The sequence below is a fragment of the Drosophila rhopaloa genome, unplaced genomic scaffold, assembly GCF_018152115.1.
Source record: "Drosophila rhopaloa isolate 14029-0021.01 unplaced genomic scaffold, ASM1815211v1 contig_155, whole genome shotgun sequence".
Classification (NCBI taxonomy): Eukaryota; Metazoa; Arthropoda; class Insecta; order Diptera; family Drosophilidae; genus Drosophila; species Drosophila rhopaloa.
In genome coordinates this window covers 1,868,372-1,885,703 of record NW_025335034.1, presented here as the reverse complement: position 1 = coordinate 1,885,703, position 17,332 = coordinate 1,868,372, and the positions used below count along the sequence as shown (strand labels likewise).

The following is a 17,332-nucleotide window of genomic DNA, read 5'->3' as shown; positions in this document are numbered from 1 at the left end:
AGTGAACTAAGACAACATAAGTCACATCCTTTGCCTTTAAGCTGCAATTGCCGAAACATGTTACATAAATTTGAAAAAAAAAAAAATATAGAAATCTTTAAAATATCAAAAATTCGAAAAATTAATTAATTAATTAGTGTAGAATCGCCCATTCAGATATCCCGTTCCAAACTTTTTAAATCAACAATATTTGTAATGCCTTTCTACAATAAATGATGTATGATTTTTGTTTGCTGGAGATTGAACAACCATATGGAGACTGAACATTACCATGATTCCATTCCAAAATTTATCTACATATTGAATGTGCTTGATTCATTTAAATATTGGCTTACGTCCTAGATAGTCTCGAAAATATAATGTTTTAATTCACCCAATCTTTATTATAAACTTGCAGAGGGTATTATAATTTTGGTCAGAAGTTTGTAACGCAGTAAAGGAGACGTTTCCGACCCCATAAAGCATATATATTCTTGATCAGGATCAATAGGGGAGTCGATATAGCCATGTCCGTCTGTCCGTCTGTTTCAATACCGTTTGTGAGCTCAGTTTAAAAGCTAGCGATCTAAAACTTTCACAGTCGTCCTAAAACTTGTGTACGCAGATCAAGTTTGAAAACCGCCCCGAACGGATGGCTATATCCTATAGCTCACATAGGAACAATCGGATATAACTTGCAAGAATGGAAGATATTTCGCGCAGTGTAAAAGCTATTGACATAAATCTTTCCAAATCTTATTTTTTTTATGAAGACCTTGATCAGGGTTAAAGCGCGTGCCGATCGGACGTCTATAACCTATAGCTCCCATAGGAACAATAGGGGGAAATCTGTTAAAATGTAATGATTTTTAGGATATTTCGCGCAGTGTGTAAGCTATTGACATAAATTTTTCCAAGTCTTATTTATTTACGCATATCTTAATCAGAGTAAAAGCGCTTGCCGATCGGACGTCTATATCTTATAGAGTCTGTAGGAAAAATTGTTAAAGGCTGCGAAAATATTCCTTTTTTTCTATTTTTATATGACATTTTTGCAGTATAAAGGCATTTGACATGAAACTATGCAAATCTAGTTTATTTATGTATACCTTATTCCTTTCGCTACTTTTTCAATTTGAGCAATTTCGACAAAGTCTGCAAGCGTATTAAAACTTCGGCTTGCCGAAGCTAGCTTCCGTCCTCGCTTTTAATTAGTTTTACAAATAATAATTTTTTCCGTGTCTGTGGACAAATGCAATGCAAATATATGAATAATAATTTCAATGCCGAGAAAGCTCTCTCCATGTACACAGTACGGAACTTTTGCCAGCCCAATAAATTTGGGAAACTGACATTTAAAAGTTTCATATTATTTGTATTTATGCTTTATGACGCCCATTTACGTCCATTTTAATTTAAACAAGAAAGAAAAGCTAACTTCGGACGGAGCCGAAGTTGATATACCATTGCAGAATATTCTATAAATTATATTCTTCAAAATTATTCATATGATGTATTCTTAATACTCATAAAAAGTTCCAACTTCTTAACTTTACAAACACCCAAGTTATGGCATTTCCGATCAATCAGTTATATGGCGGCTATAGGATATAGTCGTCCGATCCTTATGAAATTCGGTAGGTCGGATTAATTGGCCAAAAATAAAACTTATAGAAAATCCCAACTTCCTAACTTTAAAAACACCAACGTTATGGCTTTTCCGATCGTTCAGTTATATGGCAGCTATATGATATAGTCGCCCGATCCGGCGTTTCGTTTCGACTTATATACTACCTGCAATAGAAAGACAACTTTTGGGAAAGTTTCAAGCTGATAGCTTTAAAACTGAGGGACTAGTTTGCGTAGAAACGGACGGACGGACAGACGGACAGATCAAGAATATATATACTTTATAGGGTCGGAAATGTCTCCTTCACTGCGTTGCAAACTTTTGACTGAAATTATAATACCCTCTGCAAGGGTATAAAAACTTGATTAGACTAATTAGACCTTTCGCACAATAAATCAATATATTTTTCGATTTAAACACAAACGACCACAATGCATTTTTTAAGTCATTTAGATATTATTAAACAACCAACAATAAACGTGGTTGAACAATTAATATCATATGATTTTGTGGTCCATTCTATTGTAAACCAATTTGCGATAGTGGCCTATGCCACTATCCTGATTCTGTACAATCGCATTCTAGCTGATATCCGACCAGTTCATATTCATACTTCATATATATTTTTTAAGTGTCTAAAGCTTATTTGTTTTTGTTGACAACAATGAGTCACACTCGCTGATTTTATGGGAATGCAATATATTCTTTCATATAATTAAATTAAATTAATTAAATTACCTTCTCTTTTACGTCAATCCAAACTTTTTTCCTTATTCTTAGTAATGGAATTTTTGCTAAAAAAAACGCGAGCCATACATCGATTCTCTCAAAACGAAGTCGATCTTCACCAGAAACCAAAAGAGTCGAGAGTATTGAATTTTTCCGCAGCTCCATCACACAATGACGCTCTAGAAAACCAATTTTTTTCTAGAAAAAGTGTACATATGTCCGAGAAATATTAAAAGTGAAAAACCGAATCCCTAGAATTTGAAAAACCAGAACAGATCAAAACCAACGTCAAGTAAAGCCCGGAATAGGGCGGGCTGTTAATCAAATGTAAATTGTGCAATTTTTGTATTTATTTATTAGTATTTATAACCCAACTTCAACAATAAGAATTTAATGACAGTAAAGTCTTACCATTTGAATTTTAGCAAAAAACAATTTTAAACTTATTCACATATGTTAGAAATTATAAAAAAATTGTACTATCTAAAATTATGATTAAACTCAATACATGTCACTAACCTACTTGATATCCTCATGGATTATCCCACTGCTACAATGAAATGTAGACCTACATATTTAATACGCATTGATGATAATGTTAAAAGTTTAAAATAGTGTTAAAAACAAATTAAGGTTAAATATTTTCACAATCAATGTCCATTAGTAATCAAAGAATGAGTAAGGATTCCAACTAATCTGAAATCTGTAACTATATAAAATACTTCTTGCTTTTGTAAAATTACAAGTTTTTATACATTACATTACGTTACATTATAAATGTAAGCACAAGAAAAAAATATTTTACTCTTAAGTGCATTGACTAGCTTACAAGTCTTCCTATGCACTCTTACGAAGAAAATGATCGGACAAACACGTGCGGTTAATGTCGCCGTGGGCCATGCAAAATCAGTAAAAAACCGAAAAAGAAATATGAATTCCACTTAAACGGGAGTACTGAAAATGAAACAAAATTCCAAAGAGGATGGTCATAGTGGTAATAGCTTTTTAAAGACAATAAGGCTCCGCTTAAGTTGGCCATCCAAAGTCGAATTTGTTCGACGAATTGTTCGTGAAACAAGAATTCAATTGCACCCCAACAAGTGCGAACATTTCAGAGGATACTCCTTTTAATTTATTTATTAGCATTTCCTATCCTTTGTTCTTACAGCCTCACATTTTGACTGACACAGTGCGGGCTTATTTTGTAGGCATATTATTATTATTATTATTATTTAATTAAAAAATGTTTGTTCTGACCGAGCCTTTGCTAAACCTGTGCTGAGAGCTATGTTTCTCACCAATTTTAATTTTTCTACATTTTTTTTCAACTTTAGGTAACATTCGGCAATCGCAGCTTAAAGGCAAAGGATGTGACTTATGTTGCCTTAGCTTATGCCCGTGTCCTTTGCCGGCGCCTCGTGCAATGCCCGGGTAGCTCAGTCGGTAGAGCATTGGACTTTTAATCCAAGGGTCCAGGGTTCAAGTCCCTGCTCGGGCGATCTTACTTTTTTATTTTTCGCGAAAAACAGTCTATTATAATCTAATTTTGCTCTAGTTGGGAAAGGTGCGGCAGTTTAGGGCTGACGTTAGGCACAACTGCTTTAACTACTCTTATTTTGCACGCAGTGGTTGGCAACGCGGCAATCGATAAGGCAGTGTATACACACTGCTTCGTGTCGATGGAGAGGTGCGCCGGTAAGGCAGTTCGCTTTAACTGAAATCGGGCTCGAATCTGTGACGTGTGGCTGAGTTTTAGTCGCCAACATTTCGACTGGAAGGTTGGCAGCTTCTGTAATCACGCTTCTGTGAGGTCCGATTGTGGGATGGCCTGAGGCTGGGATCTACTGTGTAGCGGACCAGCTCATGTTGACGGAACGTCCGCACTAAGCTTGCCATCAATATGGGTGCCGTGGAGGAGTCCGTGGCATTCAGGTTGGCTAAGGAGGGATGAACCGGGCCAGGGGTGAAAACCAGCAGCCAAGAGTTCCCGTGGTAGGCAGTAGTGGGATAGCGTACCGGAGTGAACTGCCGTTATCAGCCCAACCAATACGGTTGGACCACAATCTTTTGCAACAAAAAACAAAAATATTTTTTCTTTCCAATTTCTTTTTTTTGACCCCGGAGAACTTGGAATGGTTTCGGGAAGTTATTTTTAGCTCTTGATATCAATATATATTCACAGATTTTGCGAAAGAGGCATATACTTTTGTTTACTGTCCTCGAATCTATTGGAGTTTTTATACATTTTTGGAAATTATGCTAAATGGTAAAAAATAAATTAATGTCTTGGCCAAAGAACAAAGAGTGTTCTTAAAAAAAATTATTGCCGCCCGAACAGGGACTTGAACCCTGGACCCTTGGATTAAAAGTCCAATGCTCTACCGACTGAGCTATCCGGGCATTCGAACGTCAGCGGCCAGGCAACTCTACTTGTAGGAACGTAAGTCCATCCCAATCCAATCCAAGATCACCATCAGAAAATAAACGTGTACAATTTAAAATAGTTTTTATTTTTTGCCATATTCATACATGTTTACATACTTGTTTTGTTTTTCTTTATATTTGTATGGTTTTCGTGGTAGTTGAAGTTTGATCTGTTTTTGTTTTCGATTCCATTTGTTTTTATAATAATTGCCTTTGTAATCGAACCCAGATTAAGGTAATACATACATGCGAATTTCATTAAAAATTAGTTGCGTAATTTTATTTTTACATGGAATGCAGTTAAACTTTTTGCGCCCACTGTTCCCTGGCGGACAGTGAGTGCCCCCTCAACCCGAAACTTCAAATGGTGTTTCATTCAATCGATTGGGAAAATCATTTCATTACGGTTCCGACAAATTGCATTAAACAAACAATCGAAAATGTACAAACTAAGATTGAACAAATGTACAAAATGGAAAACCAAAAACGATTAATAATTTGTGCTAGGTATTTTTTGTTTGATTCTCTCATTTTCCATAGTTTTGTTCGTTTTGCTTTGCCTTGCTCATTCGGATTTGTTTTCTCTAAAATTTATCTTGCTAATTCGATATACATAATTTAGGCTTACGAGCTAGGTTCACATAGACTACCGATAGTTCTAGAATGCACTAACCTTAGCTTAGCGAAAAGTACAGCATAAATAATTACTTTACATTACGGTTATGGGTTTCCTTTAGCTTTAGGCTTTAACAATTCTCGCTTTAATCAAATTTCGTTGGCTTACTGTATCGATTAACTACCGAATTAAATTTACAGACTTTGTTGAGAGGCCTTTGAATAAATAATGTGGAAGGGTCAGCTGCTGTTCCAAAGAAAATCCTGATTAACTATAGCAAGTTCTATGCTAATTTTGAAATATTTTACTTCCTGTTTATCTTCCGAATTTGTTCTTCAGTGGCAATTAAAAACGATTGATTTTTGATAAAATTAGTAAAGCATTTTTCGAGCTGCTAGAGCACTTTTAACAACACAAACGCAAGCGCACAAAATAAATTGAACAGTTACAGATATTTCCGAAATTTTCTCTCCAAGACGAAACACAAACATAAAAAGGCGATCCCCGAGTCGGGACGCTCTGCTATTTACAAACTAAACAAAGCCTTATGTGGTTAACTAGAGTTAGGTTCTCTACTAGCTAGGAATTAAGTACACTCTTTAGGACTCCCTGGAGGGTGCTGGGTGGGGTGTTGGTTGGGATCAGGGTGGGGGTGATACGAACGAAGAACTAATGTTAATTAGAAATCACTTTGAAATTATTGCAGATATTAGATTTGTTCAACTCGACAGCTCTGTCTGTTCATCTGTGCAGCTTACAGGCTAAAATTATGCTAGGCTTACTAACTAATAGCTTTTCGAATACTGCTTAGAGAAAGAGATTCATCATACTGGAAGGTCCCACGAGCACTCGCAAAGAAAGGTATAGAAACGATTGAAAAATATCAAAGTTAGTATGATGGTTCATATCCGTATGATCCAACAGTCAATTAACATCAAATGTTAATGTGAGAGTGAGTCTTGTTGATATATTAGGGTGCTATTTTCGATTCCATCAATTCCATCCGACTAATGCCTTTAAAGATTTTATTTAAAGTGTTTGAAAATGTGATGTCTTAGGGAAAGGAGCTTGCGATTGCTCGGGGCACCACCTCCAGTATCATAAACCCAAACGAACCATCGCTTTATGGCTCGTTTCTTAGCTTAACACGAATCAGTTGCAAACAAGAAACATCACTGGATGTTGGTTGATCGACGGGCGGCGACAGGCGGTAGGCGATGGGCGGTAGGCGGCAGGCGGTAAGAGGCGTGGCAGGCGGACAGATCTCAGCAGCAGAACAAATTGCAGCCGACAATGTCCGCCTTGAAGTCCAGCTGCATCTCCGGATCGGGCTCACAGTCCGATTCCAAGAGCTGCTCGAGGCCCCGATCCTGAATGCGATCCGTGGGGTTATCCTCCTGCTGCTGCTGCTGCCTGATGATAACCTGAGATCAGAACTCCTGCGGATACTTGATGCAGTCGGTCGCCTGGGAGCCGGAGGCGGTGGAGGCGAACAGGGAGTTGGGACCGTTGCCATTGCTGCCGCCGTTGGGCAGGGCACCTGCCCCTGGACCACCACCACCCACACCCACGCCCACCCCCACCGAGCCACCACCCACGCCCACGGAGCCTCCGTCCTGCGACTGGTAACCGCTGGCCGCCGAGGCCGCCGCCGCCGTCTGATATGGTTCCTGATACAACTGATTGAGTCTCTAACCAGTACCCGAAAAGTGCCACGCGTCCTATGCGCTCAGGTGCGCGAACTGCGACGGATGGATATCGAACTGGTGGTACGGGTGGCCGTAGGGCCCCATGTGGTAGGGCACGATGTTCATCGAGGCCATCTTGTGCTCCTTCTTCCACTTCATGCGCCGGTTCTGGAACCAGATCTTGATCTGGCGCTCCGTGAGGCACAGGGCGTGCGCGATCTCGATCCTGCGGCGGCGGGTCAGGTAGCGGTTGAAGTGGAACTCCTTCTCCAGCTCCAGCGTCTGGTAGCGGGTGTATGAGGTCCGTTGTCGTTTCGTCTCGCCATTGGCATTCACAGTACCTGGAGGGAGAAAAGCGGAAAATGTATTAGTTCGATTGGAAAACTTATTGGCATAAGATCTAATGCTACAATCAGAAAGGTGGCCTAAATGCGTTTCATTGTCATAATCTTGTTCATCAAGTTTACATACAAATCAGAGCAATTTTCTATTGAGATAGTTCAACACAATATTTCAAAAACATAATTTTACTGAAGAATCATTTGATATTTAAAAAACTTGGACTCGGACTTTACTTCAGGCTAAATATATATTTAAGTTTATAATAAAATAACCTAAGCAGGAGGCAAATTATACAAAGTATGTGTACGTCGAATAAAAAATAGTCGTGCAGACAAAAATAGTGTTAAATGAGTTCCAATTCTATTGAGTATGAAAAACTTCTTAATAAGATCCATGTTAACATTATAATTTCAGGGCTAGTATAATAAATCGTTTGATATTAAATAAACAGCTCAGAAAGTAAAGGCTTTTATTGTTTGGTATTGAGTCAACACTTATCTTTTTACTATATTTTATAAAATATGGTTGTAAAGGCTTTTTATTTTCGTATATTTTGATAAGTAATCCTAGCTTATTTCGTTAAGTCAAATAGTAAAAAGTTGTCCAGATATATTGAAATATCCATTTCTTGTTCAAATGTTCCCACCCTACAATTTCCCAGGCCGTGTCCCCAAAATGCATTTATTTCTGCCAAAAACTATTAGAAGGCGTTCCTAGGCAATCGTCAAACGTTCAAGTGGACAACACCGCCCGATCCCATTCCCAATCCCATTCCCCTCGAGCTTTCTCACCGCTCCGAGGCAGTTAATTTTCTCATTTATATTGTGATTTTCTGCAACGTTGCGCATTTCATAAATATGACGTGTCAAACTGCCATTTGGTAGCACCCGAAAAAGTTCATACTTGGTATTGTGTTTTGCCAAGAAAAGAGGTACGAGCCATTGGGCGAAGGTATCTCGCCCCAGACAGATGTTTGTCGCTTGCCGAAAACTATCTGGCCCTTTCCCCAGGATCCTTGTATCCGCAATCGCGGAAGATAATGACAATTTCCCGTTCTCGGCAGGTCGCCCCCGAAAACTTTTCTGTCATCTGAATCGGGGTTTCTGCGCTGGAAACCGCACGAGGGCGTTCGCAGCGCGTCGTTCATAATGAGGGGGCGTGCTCTGGCAAAGTAGACTTTTAAAAGCCATTTACCGTGGCGTGTTATTACGGCCAACTCAATTGGCCCGCCCGCCTGCTTTGTTTTGGCTTTTCAATACACGGCAAAGAGTTGAGGCAGCTCTGCCATAGACACCGTATCTCTAGTATTTATATCTGTGAAATGTGTGGCAGTCAGTCAATGTGATAGACGGCAACCGCTGGCTCGTTTCTGGGGGATTGTTGTCTCGCTTGATTCCAAGTTCCACTAATTTATATGGGTCATGGCCCATTTGCTAAATGGGAAATAGTTTCGATTACTGTTTAAGGAGTTCTTAGTCAGACTGCATATTTTTCATTTGGTGTATTATTAATCAAAAGTCTATTTAGTCAAAGTTTCACCCTCGAGTTAGGGGAATAATTCATTTTCAGTCGCCAAAGCTAAGCGATATCTATTAGATGTTTAATTATCTATCAAAATAACTTTTAGTAACACAACATTGTATTTCTATAATTTGTTATAGCAGACTTATATAGTTTTAAAACTATTTTCTTGAAAAAATAACCTTTAATTTAGATAATGTTATTTACAGCATTTAAGTTGTGAACTGAAAAATGGAAAAATTTGCAACTGCTTTACTTAAAATATAACCATGGAGATAAGAGAAAATAAGTTTTCATATAAGTATGAAATCATATGTTTCATTTGATATTCTAAGTAGGCTAGGGCTAAACCTTATGATTTATTTAAAATAAAAAACACGGAGACCGCAAAAATGGAGGCTATGCTTTAAAACAAGTAAATTGTTTTATTTGTTTTCCCGTTGCCTTTGTCTACTTAAAGATACAAATTTAAAATGTGGTTGGCTTTAAATAAACCCAAACAAAATCCGCCCACACACACTTCCGAAAGTTTTCCGCTGCTGTCACAGTTTAGTGGTCTTCGATGTGACGTTGGCGGAAGATGTCAGGTCACATCAATCAGCGGCGAAAATCTAAATGGAATTTCTGATTAAAGTTGAAATTAATTACCGCTCATTTAATTAAAGCGAGTTTGAGTGTGGCCGGCGAGCGCCGACATCAAAAGCTCCTGCACTTCCCTGGCTGGCTGGTTGGCTGGCTGGCTGGCTGCCATCCTGAATGGGCTGAAACTAATGACCAAGTAAACAGCGAGCAGACAGTAACCAGACAACGGCCATCGGCTTCATCAGTCATGCGGATCAGGCGGCAATAGGGAGGCACTTTTTTGGGAGGTTGGCCAACTGTTGTGGCCACGCCGCAAATTGAATTGCACTAATCCAGACTCCTGACCCATTTCGCTTTGCTGCAACTGTCAGTCAGGCCATCAAATTTGATATTGCAAGTAATATTTCTGGTTCGCCATTAGAAGGTTTTCTTTTCGTTTTTTAGGGGTGCAAACTTTTCCCAAAACTTGGCAGACTTCCGACTGATGCATGATGTGCAGACATTTTTGAGTGCCCTTTACTATTTGATAAGCAGGGATCCTGACCTTGCCCACTCGCCCGGCCAAATCAATATATCCTGTGGCCAAGGCTCTCCTCTCGGGTCACAGACATTTTTGTTTTCCCTTCTGGCGGCGAGACAAGACAACAAAAGACAAGCTGAACACTTGCACTGCCGTCCACCATTTACAATTGTCAAATGCCGCTGTCATATGTTGCAATTTGTTTACACCACTCAGGGAGTGAGAGGAGGGGAAGGCGGCGGAAGCAACAGCATTGCGAAATGTATCTTTCGGATGCGTGCTGGTATCCGCAAAATTTTAGGGCGCCTGAAGTCTTGCAAAATGTTTCTCGAAATTAAGTACTTCCATAGTAGTATTTCTCAATATTAATTGTATAATTCCAGAAATTAAATTCACTTAAAGTCATACAAACTTTCAAAACTAAACATTATTTAGCAATTTCTAAAAAAAAAAGTCAGGCAAACTGCATAAAATACTGATTATTTAGTAAGTAGTGTGAATGTCCTTGAAAGATTAGTCATTTTAAACAATTATAGATTTGCTTTACGCAATTTAGAGCTAATTTCTTTCATAGAATAAAGCTGATAAAGAACATACTAGTTAAGATTTAGTACATTTAATTTTAAAGTCCTTAAATTTTACAATTAATTTTTATACATATTTTTCCAGAAAACTTAATTGTGATTCTTGCAAATTTATCATCCCCGCTCTCTCATTATGTCTAAATCAGCTCATCTTCTGCGATCTTCTGCCTCCAAAGGAGATCACCATCACAGGCATCATCAGCCGCTAATTCCCACTCAGATTTGGTTTGATTTCCGACTAAAGATCAACACACATCCGCAACCCGTTGAGTCCCCAGCCAAGTGTCAGCACTACGGTCTCCTTTAGCCCTTCCCCTGGTGTATTTTTCTCTATTTTTCGGTTAACTACATGCGAGTAAGTAGCGCATCGCTGTCGTCATGGCCAGGCGCAATATCTAAGCCGAAAGCCCCAATGAGTTGACAGGGCAGAGCACCATCCGAAAGCAGCCCCATCGTATCCAACGGCACCTGGCATGTCATATCACTTGTGCTTATATCACTTGCCAGGGGGGGTGAGGGGGGGTTCTTATGAGGGGGCCAGATCTCTTGACAGCGCCAATGAGCGAACATTCGAAGCGTTTTACAAGTTTGTTCCCATTTCCCTGCCACCTCAATGGGATGGGATGGGATGGCATGGGGATGCCAGAGCACTGTATCTTTGTCTGTGTCTGGGCATTTGTGAAATACTATATAGACATATTGGATTTTGCATGTACAAACATATATGTGCACATATTTTCGAGAAAGAACGCCCCAAGAATGAAGAATCAGCTTGTGTGTGACTTTTGTGTGGCGTTGCCTTTGTACTAATACCCTTTTTTCGGGTAGTGAGATTTTTCTTTGTTTTTGTGAAATAAAAATAACGTTTTATAGTAAATCTAAATAACTTTAAAAGTTCTAAACCCTCTGTATAACCCTTATATAGATAAAAACATACATGAATCTTAAGTTTTTTAATACATGCTTAATGTACATCAATGAGATAGTACGACCCTGCATTTATAGATCATTAATTTTGAAATATTGGTGGTTTGCATTATTAGATCATTTTATAAAATAGTACTTTTCATTATGTAATTTTAAAGAGAGCTTTTCCCTTATATTAAATGCTACCACAAAAGGGCATAGACACTGCGGCTTGACTGCGAGTTGCCTTCATTGTTGGTCATTTCATTTGCATTTCGCGTAAGATGACGTCAAGTGTAGTGGGCTAAGAGAGCTTTGCTGACAGCCGCTTAACATATCAGTTGAAATTTGAAATTTTTGGTGCATCCCATTTCGGCCTGCATGCAAAAATCTGTTTCAGAATTTATTAAGTGACGATCGGAGCTCGGAGCTCCTTCGATCTCAGTGTCAGCGGATCGGTTCTGCAATTCAAATTGCCATTGTCTGGCCGGGATGTTCGCTTCGATGTTTCGTCTTTATCTCTTTGCATACTCCTCGATCGTCCTGTGATTGACACGAGATTAGCATACATAGTGGCCCCCAGTCGATCGCTGGCAGGTTCAAAGTTAAGCTGAAAACCTTTGGCGTAGGTCAGACACCAGTCAGTATCTTTCGAGCCGAAGTTTAATTGTTTTCTGTTTGCCGCATCGCAAATAGAAATACGAAAGAAAAAAACGACAAAAAGATACTTGCGGCTTGTCACAAACACTTGTACCGGTCATTTGTCAACGGTCTGGCGTCTGGTCAGGCGAATAAAAAAATACAACACAGCGACTGAACATCGTCATCGTAATCAGCAACGTGTGCGGCACTCCAAGATCCCAGCACCTGGACGGGATTGGGATTGGTATTGGGATGGTGGGGAGAACGATCATCTGGCGGCCTCAGTTTTGATCTTATCATGCAAAAACAGCTTTGAACTTGTTGCACTTTTTACAGCGAATTGTAAACTTTACACAGAGAAAAAGATCATGACAATACCGTATTATTATCTCAATACAACTGAAACCTATATTTACTAAGCTATTTGTCATGATAGACTGATTAGCATAGGGAGCTTAGATACATCTTGATAAATAAAATTGTATTTATGTGTGTCAGAGATAGTAGTTCGAATTAAAAGGACACCAAATTGATACCCACATTGGTTGATCTTTTTCCCTGTGCAGATCTGACTCAGCAGGTTGATGTCCAAACGGAAAGGCCATAAATCAACGCACTTCCGATCAATGCAGCAGATCGGTGGCTACTCAAGGGCCGCTGGCTAATGAGTCGTTTAACCAAAAACCATTATCAATGTCACAATTCCAGCCGCAGGTCATTACTCATAAGAAGCGAGCGAGTCAGGAATTTTGTCACAAATTGAACTAATTAAGCACAACAAGTGATTTTGGCCAAGATCGCTTCAATTGACAAGGAATTCCGAGCAGTTTTGCGGCTCTCTCAAAATTAAAATTCCCTCAAATAAGTTTCGAACTCGAACAGTTCCAGAAATAAATCAGACAGAGAGCAGAGGTGCCACGCTTGAGGTCCGCTGGAAGAGATAAATCTTGGACCCTGGGACCGATCGGAGCGGAGGGATATAGAATGCAGATGGAGGAGTCAAAAGGGCCGCCGAGGGGACATGTGCGGCGCGGGTTAATTTCTTTCGGAAAAAGAAAATTAATCAAATATGCGGTCGCCGGTCGCCGGGCTATCCGGGCATGTATCTGCCTCTCTATTCGGCAGGCTGTATCTTCGCCGGGCGTTGCATTCCTTAGGTGATAAATGATGCTGCCCGGCGGTTTGAGTCATTTCGTGTGTGTTATTTTTGGGGGCAGGCGACAAATGATGTGACATTCGTGATAATGAAAGTGTTGCCGTGGCCTCCACCCACTCAATGCCGTACAGCACGCGCTGGACAACAGGTGTTTTGGGGTCCATCGATGTCCGCAGACCATTAAAGCGCTATTAAATCGTAGTCACAACTACTGTCTGCCGCTGTCTGGATATATTTGTCACACCCTGGGAACGGGGGATGGTGTGGGATTTCCCAAAAAAGGAGCAGGAACCGCAGCCGAGCTTGATCATTAATCACAATTCAAATAAAGGAAGCGTTGCAGTCACAGGATGGTGGTCAGAAAAATGGCAAGAATATTAAAAACACTCCAAGAAATGGGATGCAGCCAATTTCTCGGGGCCTCTGGGGGGAAACTTTTTGTATTGTTTCTTGTTTTGTGTTTTGTGGTGCGAAATGTGCGTGGCCTTGCGCTGCGCCCACCCAACCCCAACCCCCTCCCCTCACAGGTTTTTGGGCATTCGCGTGGCTGCCTTTTGCTGGGTTTCGTGAAAAATGGAAATTATGTCAAGAAGTAAATTGATTATTTCGCTTTAAAGCATTTTTCAATTTATATTCCGTGTTTGTTGTCAACACGAACACATTCAGTTTCGTCAGCCCGACAGCCGCCACAATGCCCAGCATTTTATTTCCAGCTCTTTTTCGCCGTTTTCTTCACTTACTCGAAGGCACTCGGGTGAAATGACATCATGTGGCAGAAAGCTCTAATTCTCGACTTCTCAGGCAACAGCTGATGCGGTTCGTCGGCCAATTGAACGATCTGAACCTTGAAGGTTCACGGGGTGAAAACGAGAACCAGGGCACCTTTGCCCAGAAGGAGCAGCATATGGTTTTCTGGTTTCCGGTGGAAAAGCCTCCTTCGGGTTTTACATAGCAAAGTGCAACATTTAACATGGAAAAGGAGCGGGCTTTGAATTGGCCAAATTAATTCTATGTAATGTTTAATTTATCAAATTAGCAATACGGTTGTCCCTATTTAATAATAAATAACAACAAAATAATAATTTTAGACTTTTATTCGAAAAAGAATTCTTGGATTACTTTAAATTGGTTTCCAATTTATCGATTATAAATTCAAATTTCATTAATCAAATTTATATTCATCCCACCTTCTAGTGCTAAAACTTCCATGGAACCAAAAATTATTGAAAACTCTATTTACAATTTTATGTTATATACAAATTAAGTTTTATTTCTAATATTTACGAAGATTATACGAATTTAAATTTTTATACCTGATTGATTGGTTCTCGTTTTTCAAGATGCCTAAATCAATAACATATTCAAAAAAAATTCAGAAATATACTCGAGAAACGAAAGTTGTTTTTTGTTTTTGAGCATTAAGTTAATTTTTGAACCTAAAACTAGAAACCGAATAGTATGAAAGTAAAAAGTTTAATTAAACAAAAGGTAAACTTAAGCTTTCAACTTTATAACGACTCTCTAACTGCTTTGAACTCTGTGGCCCTCCTCCAACGAATCTCGCCAATTAAGCCAGCCATCGAAATCAACCTGTTGATTGGACACTCAGGAATTAAGTGCTTTTCGAGGGATTAAGTTAGACAAACGCCCCCGGGAGACACGTGACGCCCCCGACCAACCCCCTTCACCTGTCCCCGCCCCTGCCCCTGCCACGCCCCCTGCCCTCGCCTAGTAGACAATCAACCCTTGGAGAGCTTTCCACGCGGAGGAGTTTCCATAATTGTTTTCAATTCGAGACAGTTGCCAACCCCGCAACACCATCCTTCAATCCTCGGCGCTGGCATAATGAGCTGGGTAACAAATTATGCCGCTTGTAGCTTGTATTGTGTTGAAAATATAATAAATGAATTATCTGCATAATTAATGAGCTTTTAATTTTTAATGGCGCGGCGCAGGCTCCCAGGGTCCGAGCAGGCAAATGGACTGAGAGCGAGCATAAGAGCGGTTATCAGGCCCCGCGTATCTTTTAGATACAATTTTAATGTGACTTCTTGCAAATTATTTATGCGCGCATTTTCGCTCAGATAATTATCGTTTATCTCTGATTTAAAGAGTCCTCTCCGGTCAGAAGATGCTGAGCATGTACACACATGTGGATATGGGAGTGTGTTCATGTTCGGATCCAAAATGACTACCTCAGTTAATTATGGGGCTCCCGAGTAGGGAGCGAGCGTCGCGCATGCGCACATAAATTAGCCGTGCGGGAAACCTGTTTCTCCTTCGATTCCCTCCCGTGAAAAGACCGCGTAAACAGAGATGCCCCCCCGATACCCCGGGTACGCCAGTTGCCCAGTTGCCCAGATGCCCACATACCCTGCACCGGTGCAGCGGTGCACCCATTTTTAATGAGTGTCCTGTCGTCTGCAGTTGAACGAACGCGTCTGGCTTCTGGAGTTCTCGCTCATTTTCCCGCAGCCCATGATTAACTACTCGGGGTCTTTGACTGGCGCTGATGAACACAGGACCTGCCCTGCTCCAGACCCGAATCCCCAGTAATCAATCACGGGCACGTTGAAGAATTTTTTCCTCGCCGATTTTGATTTACTCGCGTCGCACTCATTGACTTTCCATTAATAATTTCCTTTGTAAATTGCATCCTGTGGCAATTGTTGTAATTGTGATGAATTCTTTATTAAGGCAAAGTGCGCCGTGAGCGGGGAAAATGCTACTGTCAATGGCGTTAGGTTCAATTATCTTCCATATTTCTTATGACTTTGAGGCTGGGCAATTCATTTGCGATCCATCAGATGGCTAGCAATTTGCATTTTTAAATAAGCTATTGCCCCACAGATTCCCCTCCATTTAATTCGCTAGTTGATGCGATTTTGATGATGCATTTAAACCCAGTTATCTGATTGACTCTGGGTTGCATAACAGCAAACCCTGGCAAACAGAATTGAAATTGAGGCATTAAAGTGGGCCCAGGTCAATGGGTTTGAGATTGAGTGTTCTACATAAGCCATTAGCCGATCTACTTAGAGGCCATTAATCAAGCGGAAAGCTATATTCAAATTACGGCTAATAGAGCTGTAGAATGTGTGCGGTTTATTTCATTAGAACTCTGTCAGCCATTCATTGAATCTATATATTTGCTTCTACCGGTTCTTATCTAAAACTGAGTGCTCAGCCCACGGCTAAGTTTTGACGCATTGTTAATTAAATGGAAAAACAAAATACACAGCCAGCATTGGCAATTAACTTGAAATTTAACTTTAAGAAACAGAAGTGATGTATTTGCAAGCTTCGTTTTTAGAAAACAAAAGTATTCAACATGGCTGCCCCAACAACATGTCAGAGAAGATGTGAACACGAAAAAAGGCATACTAAAAAGTGAAAAAAGACGCAAATTAAAAGCCAAAGCAACGACTCAACGACGGAGGCTGAAACCGAGGCTGAGTTGATGAAGATGAAGATGGTGAAGTCAGGGCGCGGAACAAGTTTTCAAAACTTGCTACAAAGGTGTCTTTAAAAATCTTTTAATTTCGACTCTTTTCCCCCGTCCGCTCGTCCCCCTTTTTTTGCTCTTTCGAGCAATGTGCAAATTTGCTGTCGTCAGTGGGGAACTTAAAATGGAGCTGGAAAAGGAGTTCGAACAGGGCCTGGGAGTTGGGAGCTGGGAGTCGCCGCCCGCCTTTTAATGAAGCGCGAAGTGCAGCAAATGTATATGTATCTGTGACTGCACAAGGAGAAATATCATCCGATAAGGCTTATTTTTGTGTTCGTTTACTTCAAGAAATAGGTTTTTGGGTAGCTTAATACCGATATATATATTGTCTTGAGTTGAAAACATTTAAAATATCTAATAAAAACTAAATATAAACATATAATCAACCAAATTTATAATTCATTTTTGCAAGTACCTGATGACCCAATTATTACCCAATATTAAGACCGATTTTAGAATCTAACAACTATGAGCCATCGTATCGGAATGACAATTATAATTTATGACT

At 40.0% G+C, this 17,332-nt stretch overlaps 1 protein-coding gene and 2 non-coding genes across 4 annotated transcripts in view; 1 reads left to right on the top strand and 2 right to left on the bottom strand.

Annotated features, from left to right (window-relative positions):
• Positions 1–3,763: 3,763 nt before the first annotated feature.
• Positions 3,764–3,836, top strand: Trnak-uuu. Its single transcript has one exon. It is a non-coding gene; the product is annotated as a tRNA-Lys (tRNA).
• Positions 3,837–4,665: 829 nt separating this feature from the next.
• On the bottom strand, positions 4,666–4,738 carry Trnak-uuu. The gene has a single exon. It is a non-coding gene; the product is annotated as a tRNA-Lys (tRNA).
• Positions 4,739–6,988: 2,250 nt separating this feature from the next.
• The window catches only part of LOC108047296 (homeotic protein Sex combs reduced), a 28,450-nt gene continuing 18,106 nt past the window's right edge, over positions 6,989–17,332 (bottom strand). For both annotated transcript variants that reach the window (XM_044456893.1, XM_044456894.1), the window contains exon 3: positions 6,989–7,407. In XM_044456893.1, coding sequence (XP_044312828.1) covers positions 7,100–7,407 — 308 coding nt within the window. In that variant the 3' untranslated portion in view covers positions 6,989–7,099. The remainder of the gene's footprint in view (positions 7,408–17,332) is intronic.